Source organism: Acomys minous, assembly GCF_964271855.1.
Source record: "Acomys minous genome assembly, chromosome: 3".
NCBI lineage: Eukaryota > Metazoa > Chordata > Mammalia > Rodentia > Muridae > Acomys > Acomys minous.
The window spans coordinates 30,848,043-30,860,266 of NC_140485.1; the positions used below are offsets into that span (position 1 = coordinate 30,848,043).

General features: G+C 44.3%; 1 protein-coding gene across 1 annotated transcript in view; it reads left to right on the forward strand.

Annotated features, from left to right (window-relative positions):
• The window catches only part of FSIP1 (fibrous sheath interacting protein 1), a 260,080-nt gene extending 253,609 nt beyond the window's left edge, over positions 1-6,471 (forward strand). The window contains exons 13-15 of the mRNA XM_084775577.1: positions 4,280-4,383; positions 4,632-4,795; positions 6,420-6,471. Of these exons, the coding sequence (XP_084631703.1) occupies positions 4,280-4,284 (5 nt within the window). The 3' untranslated portion in view covers positions 4,285-4,383; positions 4,632-4,795; positions 6,420-6,471. The remainder of the gene's footprint in view (positions 1-4,279; positions 4,384-4,631; positions 4,796-6,419) is intronic.
• Positions 6,472-12,224: the final 5,753 nt, after the last annotated feature.

Sequence of the window (12,224 nt, forward strand, 5' to 3'; positions counted from 1 at the left end):
AAGGGAGGAAGATGGCCTGAGGATGAACACACAAGGGGCAGTAGGGTGTAGGATGCTTACCGAGTTGGAGTGCATCATAGGATGGAGGTTGGGATACTCCCAGGTTGCTGAGACTGGCGCCATTGTGGGAGCCTTTTCTGCAAAGTCAACTTTTCAGAGAAGAGAATTTCAGACCCTCACCATAACAGACCTGGAGACATGCTGCATTTGTCCATCTTACCAGTATTTTGTGCTGCAGGTGGACATGAGGCTTGTACAGGAGGATGGGAGTCATCTTCATCTTCACTGAGTCTATAGCTATCTCCTGGAGCTCAGATCTACTCAGCAACCTATACAGTCTCACTTGTTTAATGATGGGACGCCCTGAGGGGATGCAACCCTGCTCATCACAGAGAGTATGAATCAGACTCAAACCACTCTGATTCACTGGCCAACAATAGTCCTGGTTTTTGTTTTGTTCTCTAGTGAGTTCACGTTAAAATATGAATTTCAGAATTTTCTGAAATGACTAAAGGCTTCATTTGCTTTCAAACTAGAAATACACAGTGCTGGGGAAATGAGATCAGGCTCTGTCTGGAGTTAAGTCACTCCACATTGTCAAAGTAGTGATTGTGTGTGTGTGTGTGGGGGGGGGAGGACCATATCTTGCCTGTAGCTACTTCATTTTATAAGCAGCATTTGACTCCATCTTGAGAATATGGAATACTCTGCACCTGGGTAGACATATAAAAAGTCATCTGGTCAGTGCCACCTATACAGCACAGATGCATCCATGGCTTAATCTAAATAGCAGTACAGGCACCACCCTATAACTGACCAGTGTAAATTGGTGCTGTTGGGGCACATTGACTACTATAGCCATGTTAGGAAAACCAGGCCTGAGTACTTACTGCAAACTCACTCACGTTAGCCCCATGAAGAGGGAGACACCTGGGTGACAGGAATGCCCCCCACTGACCTGTCACCTGACCACCTGACATGTGTGCAAAGGTACCACCAGTCATAGAACTCCAGACTATGCTAGGGACTTCAGCTCAGCTTCGTCCACACTGCTAATGTGGCCCTATTAGAACTGCCATTTGCCCACGCAGCCACTCCTCTGAACATGATCCTGCCTGTTACCTCTACAGCCTTCACCACTTCTTGCTTCTGCATTGTCTCTCTGACCCTGAAGCTTGACTTTATATTACCACTTCCATCGTCATCATCACCACCACCACCACCACCACCATCATCATCATCATCATTCTAGACTTGGTTTGTTATCTTATTCTCAAACAGACTCACTTTGAATCCCAGTTTGCTTCCCAGCATCAGCCCCTCAGACCTCTGAAACATCTTGAAGTCTGCTGCAGCCTCTTAACCCTTTATATATGGCACCTATATATATGCATATATAGATATTTTGACTATATGGTGTGTAATATGTGATCAGAGAGTTAATGTTAGCAATTAAGATTGGAATAAAAGAACCCGGGTTTTTCTTATCCAATTATCAACGACAAGTGGCATGATTTAGAAAGTTGCTGCCAAGAAAACCATCCTATCTTGTGAATTTGTTATGAAAAAAATTCTAACACTGTGGAAAAACACAAAAGTATTTATATGTTTTTAACATAGTGTACTCAAAACAGACGACTAACTAACTTTTTTCTCCTTTGCCCATAAATGCAGCAATAGAATAAGAATTAGTCACATCTGTGCTGCGGATGCTAAATGGCCTTGGGAACAGGCTCCTTAGTAGTCTTTGGGACAGCTGTGATGTTGAGAACCACTTGTCCATACCACACGGGCACAATTTGCCTGCTGGGGAATTTTCTCACTGTGTTCTCCTCCTTGCTACCAGCAGCCCTATGGATCATCTCATGTAAAATGTATAACATTTTAATCTCCAACTATATGTTTGGTGTAGTGTTAGTGTGTGGCATCCAACGAGGTATAGGCCCAAACAATTGTGCCATTAAGGAGTTGAAACTCTTGCCAGGGAGAGATAACATTATTTGTTTAATATAGCCGTGTATATTACTTTTGTAATAGCACCACTTAGAAATTGCAATTAGGCCCATTATAAGATAATTTAGAAAACACTCAGCAACTAATGACCCTGGGTAGTCATTCTCCAAATAGCCATGTAAAGGCCATCCTTTAATTGTAGTGCTATGAGAACCCACGGCAAAGCAATGAGACTGCACACTGGACGTCTCTCCCTGAGCTGGAAGCTAGCGCGAGTGTTACCAGGGAAGTTGGTTTTAGAGTAGGAGTGAGGAAAAGCTGGCCGCAGGAAGAGGAAGTGAAGATGAGGAGCAAACGGCCATGCTGGCAGAGGCAACGGAATGAGCCAAGGTCCTGGAGACCTCTGAGACAGAGTTCCAGTGAAGATTTGCATGCTGTTTCAAGGGTCCTCTAAATTCTCCCCTTATACTTTTCAAGCAAAGAGAGCTCACTGGGTGTTCAGCTCCCTACACACGCTTATTCCTAGTGCCCCTGTCTCCCCTTTTCTGTCTTCCCTAGTCTCAGTTCTCCGTCCGTACTGCTCAGTCACATGCAACTGTCCATGTTTACCAGCTTCTTCTTTGACCCTAGTCAGCAGAGTTCTGGTAGAAGCCGTATGTGTCTAGACAAAAGATTGGATAGTCTTTCTGAAAGCAAATGTTTCAGGTCTGACTCAACCAGACTGAGAGCCAAGAAAGAGATGATAAGGCAAGATCTCCTTAATGAACAGCAATAAAACACAACCCAAGGTGAAGGCAAGTAATAGCCTTGGCGTTTCCTGCAGCTGCGGCCCCAGACAGGCTCATGGCAGCTTCTGGGGATAAGATGCGGGGAGGTTATTTCATTTCCTCTTTGGCTTCGTGTTTAACACTTTCCTTTCTACTCTCTATTCCCGACACCTCAGGCTCAGAGAAGTCACCCTTTTGTTTTCCAGTGTAATTATTGTCTGTTTTAAGTGGGATAAAAATGCCCAGGTTACACAGTACCTAAGGATGGGAATTATTAAATAAAGACATCATTTTTGTTATCTTAAAATAAAATAAAACAAAGAAAAACAAAAGAAAACAAAATAAAAAACCCCCAAACAACCAAACCCTTTTGAAATCGGTGTGTTTATTTACAAGACGGGTGGAAAGCGGCTTCTATGATGGATTTGGGGGCTGATAGTTCAAGTAGCAGGTTACAAGTTACATGGGAAAGTGGACATTAAGAGAAAAACTCTCCATTCTCTCCATCTTCCCCAGGTGGCATGGTATCCATGGTGGAGGAATTTATAATTTAAGTGTGTATATGACACCTCACCACAGGGCCACAATGTAATATTAGTCATCCCAGAAAAAGGGGATAGAAGTAAAGTTTAAGATAGTAGAGCCAGGTGCAATGGCACACACACACACACACACACACACACACACACACACACACACACACACACACACACCCCTGTAATCTCATCACTCAGAGAGGCAGAGGCAGGTGGATCTCTGTGAGTTAAAGGCAAGCCTGGTCTACAAAGTGAGTTCAGGACAGCCAGGGCTATAGAGAAAAGCCCAATCTCAAACAAAACAAGAGATAGTAGCCAAGAGATGTATTAGGATGTGTGGTTAAGTAGGTGTCAGTGAAAGTGTATTTGTGTGGGAAGATACATTGATTGTTTTTATTGAGAATCCAAGAGGACATCTTGGGTACCATAAAGCAGCTCCTCATTGCCATCCATCACTAGGAAAGTGGAACGATGCTCTTGGAATCCAGTTCTGTGTGCAGGGTAAGCGGCTATAGGTGCTCTAGAGAGAACCTGAGAGTATAGATACAAGAGTGCCCTGAAAGGTTGCATTCACGCTGGGATTTTGTGTGACTATCTTACAACTCCTCACCTGTGACATTTTTTTAATATTGAAAGATGTGCTGAAGTTGAGCAGTGAAGACAATAAAACCTCGTGTGTGAGGGGTTGACATCTTGTCTTTCTCCTTCCTCCCCCTGCTCTTTGGGGAAAAATTGAAGTGGAACAAGATTCATTTTTGCAATTAGACTCAGGCTCATATGTGAGCTCAGCCGTTTGTGGTCTGAACTTCAGTTCTCATGTTGATCAGGTGGAGCTAGAGACACTTATATTGTAGACTTTTTCTGAGGTTTACCTACCGAATAACCGTCCCGGACCCTGGGTGTCAGTCAGCATTGAAAGAGCACTGAAGAACACCAGTCAGGGAACGTAGTGCAGAGAACTTCTTACAATGTGATTTTTAAAATTTGTGACCATGTGACTATTTGTCTATAATTTGCTTCCAGATTAGGTGGTAACTCTAGACATGGCATTCCATCACCTTCTGGATCAAATATGGTGCCTGGACTATGATAACCACAAACCCTGCTCAGTACAGAATATTTCTTGAGTAAGTAAGTAAACAAATTCACCAATATTAAAGTAGAAATCCAGAAGCACTAAGGAAGCTTCCAGAAAATTTAGTCTGTGTGGTCAAAACCACAAGGGGCTTAGGAAAGATGGCAGCCTAGGGATCCCAAGTGCTTATGGGTAGGGTGCTCTGTAGGGACATGAAGGGCACAGTAGCACCCAGGTTTTTTTTTCCTTTGAAATCTTTCATATCTATGGATTGTGAGTGTCTCTTGGATTCTGTCTCAGGAAACAAGAGTGGCCAAAAGCACCCAGGAAAAGGAGCTCCTTTTAAATACTAACCCTCCTGGGTCACCTGTGTCTACTTGATTGATACACGGAACTGGAGATCCAGCTTTGGTCTGGTCTTGTTTAGGATTACAAGAGCATCCTTCATATTCTCAGCCAGTGTGGTGAGTACCTGGACCACAGCTGCCTGCCTAGATACTGTGCGAAGACAAAAAGGTCTTGGTGTTCCTAAACTGTTTCCTCAAACATATAAGGAATCTGTGGTGAACTGATGCAGGCCACTCCCATCCGCCCCTCCCCCCACTGCCTGAGCTCCTGTTTACTCTGGGAGCTTGTGATCTTGAGCCTGTCTCTGATCTTAAACAGGCAACTTGTAGCTCACAGGGTTAGCAGAAAATATATTGGAGATTCTGGCACCTGAAATCAGTATGAAAAGAGAAGGCCCATATTTTTGTTATGAATCTGATAAAACTATGTTTTAAAAATGAACAATAGTTACAGTGGTTATACGTACCTCCTCAGTTTTAGGTTTGGAGTACCCTTTGGCTAAAACCAGAAATGGGATACAATTCTGGCTAAACCAATTGTTGGTTTAGCAAGGGCCTTAACAGGTGGGAGCTAAGAGGCCCTCGTGTCTCTGAAAAGGCCATGAAAAAACTCTAAATATTCATTACGAGAAATCTAAGTCGGAAGACTAACGTCAGTGATGCAGAGCGCAAGGACCTACTTCCCATAAATCATTCACTGGGTTCACTGTCTTTGTCAAAAGTGAAGGCGCTATTAAAAGTCATGATGACACATGTAGCAGGCTTTCTTAGTTGTTTAAACAAAGCTGGGAGTCTGACCTACCACAGGAAAGCTGGGATAAGCTCCATCTCTCCCGTCCCATGTGTCTCCTTCAGTGATTCAGAGAGCCGGATGTATGCAGGTTCCCTTTTGCCCAGTGACAAGAATCATTTCGTACCAACCATGGCCAGTAACCAGAGTGGGAAAAGCATACAAATGTGGCCCTAAGGACTGGAGCCTTTGCAGCCAGCCACATGCACGCAGCCTCATGCTAGAGCTTTGTTGAGGAGGATCCAAAGAGGCATGTGGTTGACACATGCTGTTTGTAGTCCTGACTGAACGAACTCAAAAAAAAACAAAAAACAAAATGCTGCGCAGACCAGTCAGGAACAAAAACAGTAATGAATCTAAACAGCAGGAATTACCTTGCCTCTGCCGTTTACACATTTCTTTGTATCTGTGGTTTACGTCTGAAGTTGACTTCCTCTTAAAGGGCTGACTGTTGTTAAGAAATCAGCCAGTCAGTTCTGGGTCACTTTAACCCTGTTAGCTTCAATTTGAGCAACATCCATGCCAGGTTTTGTACCAGTTATTAGAGAGGATGGGCACACCATTTCTGTGGGATAGCAGTTCCTGCGTGGTTAAGAGACATATTCATCTATTTCAAATATCCTCTTCTCTTCTCTTCTCTTCTCTTCTCTTCTCTTCTCTTCTCTTCTCTTCTCTTCTCTTCTCTTCTCTCCTTTCCTTTCTCCTCCCTATCCCTTCCCCTCCCCTCTGCTCTCCTCTCCCCTTTCCTCTCTTCTCCCCTCCCCTCTTCTTCCTCTTCGCTGATCTCCTGTCCTCTCTCTCCTCCCCCTCTTCTCTCCCTCTCCCTTATCCCCCCCCCTCTCTATCTCTTCTTTGCCCTCCCCCACTTGGTGCTTAGGTATTTTAGGTGAGTGGTAAGTGCTTGCTGAACTGAAGGTGAACTAACTCTATTGCTTTTGTTGTTGTTTTCAGTTCTCTTCTGCCTCCGTTACTAGAGTGTGTGTTCTTATCTGTGTATGTTAATGCTCTTCTCCCCTGAAGTACTGGAGTGGTGCCTTGAGAAGACTCTCTGTATAGCTTGGTCCCAGGCTTGGATGTGAATAAAAGAGAGCAGCACCTAGAGTGACCAGGGCTCCACAGCTGACAGTCCTTGCTCTGTGAATATCCTACAGTGCATCCTCCCCCCGGATCCCAGCCACAACCTGGTCAGAACCTTCAGCCAGCAGGAACACAAAAGCAGGTCTGAGTAGTGGCTCTGCCACTGGGACACAGTACATCACAGCATTGATTCCTTTGAAAAAAAAAAAAAGACTTTCTTGAAGATAATTGGCATTTTGTTACACACTTGTTGAGTCTCTCATCTTCAACCCAATGCCCCAGCTCCTGGGGCATCTTTGCTTTGCTGCTCCTTATGGTAACCTCTTGTAAACAACCTTGGTGACTTAGAGTTGTCAGCAAATGTCATCCTGTGCATCTTCTGGGCAAGGCAAGCATTGGATGAATGTAGGGCTAGTGTTGGGAGAAGGTGCATTGTAAGAAGAGGGAATTAACTGCCTGCTTTTCATTTCCGGTAGGATCACTCAGGATTTCCAGTGTTGGCATCTTCCAGCTGTGGAGTCCTGGCCTGTAGACTCTGACTGAAGTCTATGCTGGGCTGGCATGAGTCACACTGGCTGAAATATATCTACTTATAGAAGCAACAAGGTGCTGGGTGGGGTAGCACACTGGGGAAACAGAGGCAGGATGGTTTCTGTGAGTCCCAGGACAGCCTGGTCTATGAAGAAAGACCTGTCTCAAATAACAACAGTACAATCATCATCATCATCATCATCATCATCATCATCATCATCATCAACAACAACAAACAAACAAACAAACAATGAAACAATAGGTTGAGCTCCGAATCCATGCATCTCTTTTGTTTTGTTAGAATTAGAGATCTGACAGTCTAGTGGGCTTTAGAGTGTTATAACCCCACAGATGCAGACTCCCTCCAGCTCTGTGCCTGAGAATCATTTCCAATGCCCATTAGAACTCCACCCTGTGATCTGCATCCCTTCTATCTTCCTTCTGTTTGATGGGAACACAGGTGAGAGAGAAGACCTAGAGATGACAGCTTACCTTTGTCTGGACTTCACCCTACTCACCAACGGTGAAAAAAGTCTCAGCACTAAGATGTTTGTTATGCTATGTTTACAGTGAGTTTTCAAGAACAGCCCTCCCCTGATTTACCCTCTCCATTTTGACTATATGGGACCATTGCCAAGAAACACCCATATTCTACAAGCGTTTGTGCCAATGTAAAATTGTTCACCAGAGAATCTGGGGTCAGGAGTGGATGCCTGCTCCAGACTTCCACGTACAGATAGCCAAGTGCACATCCCACTTTTCCAGTGATATCCACACTCCCAGAGAGGCGCATGGTGCCTTGTCACGGAATTGTCAGTGGTGGGACAAGCCCTCTGTCCAAAAGCAGCTCAGCTTTCTCCATTCCACAAAGCTTGGCACTGGATCCCTCTTTGTTCCACTAGAACACCTGGCAGAGATATAGTTAATGATGCTCCTTTTGGAGTTTATTAATTCCATAAGCCTCTGTTTGTGAATGGCTGCAATAAAGAGCAAACATAAAAATGAGAATTGACAGATGGGGCATCAGTCCTTTGATGTCACCCTCAGATCAAACAGGCAAGTCCTGAGAACACTTTCCAAATTAGGCCGGGCAGGCCTGGTGGGACAAGGTACTTGGGTCTTTAGGGAGGAGAATGAGGTCTGCTTTGCAGGCTCCTGCCAACGCTGAGCTCATACCCAACCTCTGGGGACTTGTTGAAAGAAAGATCAGATGTAATCATATCTTGAATATAAAATTGGGGTCTGTTTTAGACTCTTCTGAATATTAAAACACATTTCTTGAGGGCATATGAGATTAACTTTATACAGAGATGTGAAGCTATGTAATTCTAACATGGGCATAGGCATGTGCACCCGCACACATGCCATCCCTCTACACACACACACACACACACATACACACACACACACACACACACACAGAAACAGAGATAGAACAGAGACAGAGAGACAGATATAGGGAGACAGTGAGACAGAAATACAGAGAGACAAAGACAGAGATAGAAGCAGACATAGACAGGCAGGCAGGCAGATAGATGCATTCATGTGTGCACACTGTCTGGAAACAATATTAAGGATGGCAGAAGAAACATTCTGTGTCATCTTTGAGGTGTGGTTTATACACACATCTGGAGGATTTAATCTCCTGTAAAGAATTCTTTGGACTAGCAATGGGTCTCTCTTGGTAGACTGCTTTCCTGGCATATCTGGAGTCCTGAGCTTGTCCCCAGCACCAGATAAGCCATTGTGGCCATAGACACCTGTAGTCCCAGAGCTTAAGGACATAGGCTCAGAGGATTAAGGTCAGCCTAAGGTACATAGCAAATTCAGAGCCAGCCTTGGCTACATGAGACCCTGTTTCAAATAAGAAATATTATTAAGATCCCTGGAAAAGAACCCTGAATTTTTTTTTAGCCATTTCCCTCCCTCCCAGGCTGTTGACTGTCTGAGAATGCCCATTCTTTGTTAAACAAGCAGGCTATACTGTGAAATTTTAAAAAAAGGATGCTCCAGGGTTGAGAGATGTCTTAGTGGGTAAAGGTCCTTACTACTCAGTCTGATGACATGGTGAAAAGAGAGAACCTATTCCCAAAGTTATCCTTTACACACATGCCACAGCACACACATCTCTTCATAGAACACACACAATCAATGAGTTTAATTACAAAAATTAAACTGAGAGACCTTGAAGGAGAGAGACCTCTGAGAGACCTTTAAACTGAGAGAAAATTAAACTGAGAGACCTCTCGGTAATATTTGTTGGTTAATGCAGAACAGATTCACTGTTCCCCCATGGCCCCAAATGAGTCCAAGTAGATGGCACTGTGTGACATCTGGTGTCAGTCAGAGTTCCCTGGAAGAAATTGCTGAGGTGGAGGTAAAGGCAGGAATACTGACCATACATAGAGAAGAAGGTTGGGTGAGGGAAGTCTCCAGGGACACGTTTAGCTTCTTCACCTGCTAAAAGACACTGGCGAGGAAGCAATGCATGCAGGGGGAAGAGTCCAACTGCCACGCAGCTCTGGGAAGGCAGTGGGAAAGCCAAAACTGAGCCTTTGGCATGGAGGCTGCTGCAAATCCTCCAAGTTCGAAGGCTGGAGGTATGAGCTATGTCTGCAGCTGACTACCAAGTTTCCTGCCCCCCCCACTTTCTTTGTGAAGAGAAATCCACATAGCACACCCCTGTTGCCACATATCCTTCCTCTCCTATACTTTTTATCAGTTTACCCCATGCTACCTGACCAGTCCAAATCCAATTGCCCTTTCAAGTCAGTTTTGCCTGTGACATTTTGCTTAGGTGGGTTGTCCCTCCTTAACCTCATCACTAGCTTCAGGGACCATTCTTTCTGCCCTAGTCCGATGGTTGACTTTGTGAGTCTATGGCCAGTGCAGACACATAGAACCACACACTGCATCGGGACTCTTGGAGTTGAATATTCTGCTTGCATTGCTTTGGGTTTTTAGTGATTTCTGTCTTACACTATACATCTTGTAAGTGGAGTCTGATGGGCTGGCTATAGAGTCTTGGCCCTCGTACCATCTCATCCGTAGCTGCCTCTCCACCTCCTTGGATGGTCCTTAGCTGGACATTCTTCTGGTTCCTAATGCCCCAGGCCATGCCTAATCTCCCTTTCCCCATCATATGAACACGGCTTCCACCTGCCTCTGAGTGGGACCTGGAAGCGGCTCATCTGGCCTCTTGGGACAAGGCTATTCTGGACTAGAAAAGCCAAAGTGCACTTGCCAAGTGACTCCATGAGCCTCTTGCCCATCCCAGACCCAGGTATCTAAGGATTGGGCTCTAACTGTTCCTGGTGAAATCCGCTCCTTACTGTTCCACTCCTGAGGTCCTCTATCCTACGTCTCCCTTTTCTCATCCCTCATGGATCTCTCTGAAATCACTTTTAAATTAGATGGCTTGAACCCAGTCTTCCTCTCAGAGTTGGCAGCTAGGGGAACTCAAGTTAAGCCTGTTCCTTATGTCCTAGTTTCCTGCCCTGGGCGTTCTCTACCCTCGCTTTCCCATTGAGACTGATGACTGCGTAGGGCTCCTTCCCAGCATGCCGTCTGCATATACAGACCTTTCTTCATAGAATGCCTCCCAAGTGGCTTTTCCGGTCCATTTCTTTATTGCAAACAGTCTCCTCTTTGTCCTTCAGATCCTACTGAGAAATCTCCCCGAGAATTCTCTTCTGGCTCTATTCACAAGATGCCACCACAGTCTTTATTATAGATCCCCAGAGCCCTGAGAGCATAGCTTCGTTTGCAAATCTGTGTTTATGATTATGATTCTCTGATGAATACCCATCTTGTGCAATAGAAAATTAGCTTCCAGCACAGGATTATTGAGTCCTTGATTGCTTTCTATTCTCCCTCCAAAGCTTTCATACAAGCTGGCTCATTCCTGGTGCTTGGTAAACGTTAACTCAAAAATGTGTGACTACTCACAACTGACAACAGCTCTGATCCAGGGCCTTAAGTTTTCTGAACTGAATTTCCTAATGTGTAAGCAGGGATAATCATAGAACTGACCTTTGAAGCTTCTTGTAAGAATTAATGAGATAGTGCATGCAAGATGCCTAGCGGGGTATCTGAGACGGACACACAGGAAACATTAATTACAATGTGAGGTGTATTTCAAAGTGTCCAAAGCCAGAAAGATTATGAAGTCTACACCAAGAATGGATGGAGTCAGCCCTGGAATATTATGGGGAGGCATAAAACAAAAGATGACCATGGGTGTAGCTCATTAGATATGCTAGTTGTAAAGCTAACTTTCTATTAAGACTCCATGTTTGATGTTATCTCTCTCATCTTGCTTCCTATAAATACTGCTGGCCATTTGTCAGAGTCTTCACTGCATCTTTCTATGAAGTCTGTGCTGTATTGCTGGATTTGGGGCCAGTGCATCATCCCAGGCCCAACTAATGGGGCACTGGCCTTTGTATATTTTTTCACATGTTCTCAAGATTAGTAATTAACATTTGAATGTTCACGTTAATGTTTTGGTTTTTGTTCTCAAGATGAGGAAATATAAAACACTGGAATAACCTTGTGATAAGACTCTTGGCAACGATTAAAAATTACAATGGATGAGCTGCTGCTTAAGAGTTCCAGAGCCTGAACGTGTGTCATTTACTTGTGTGTTCACTATACTGCAATGGTATCTTCCACTCGGGCTTTTATTTGACATTTATATTCGTATATTTATTGAGCTACTTAGCTGTATAACAGATTTTAATCTTACAGGATTTTAACCTTATAGGAGAAAGCTTGGTGTGGAGCATGGATAACCCACCATTTGACCAAAATGCTCTAGTCAAGCTTAATTCTAGATAGTGCCTAGCCAGCCTTGAACAAGAAGACTTTTCCTTGCTTAGAACTACAGTACATGATTCCAGATTGTAGCCATCGAGGAAGGCTGGCAAAAGGCTCCTGTAAATGTAGAAAAAGCAAAGAGTACGCTCATTTCGGAGCTTGCAATGAAAAGACAACCTTCTGGAAGGAAATCTAGCTGAAGCAAGGATGTACCATTCCAAGTCTTCCTTGGCGGAGGGGACTTGGGGCAAGCTTTGGAGTTTGTGAGCCTCAGGCTGTGTTGAGGGGACTACAAGTCCCTTATTTAAAAAATCAGTTATAGAGAAAGGA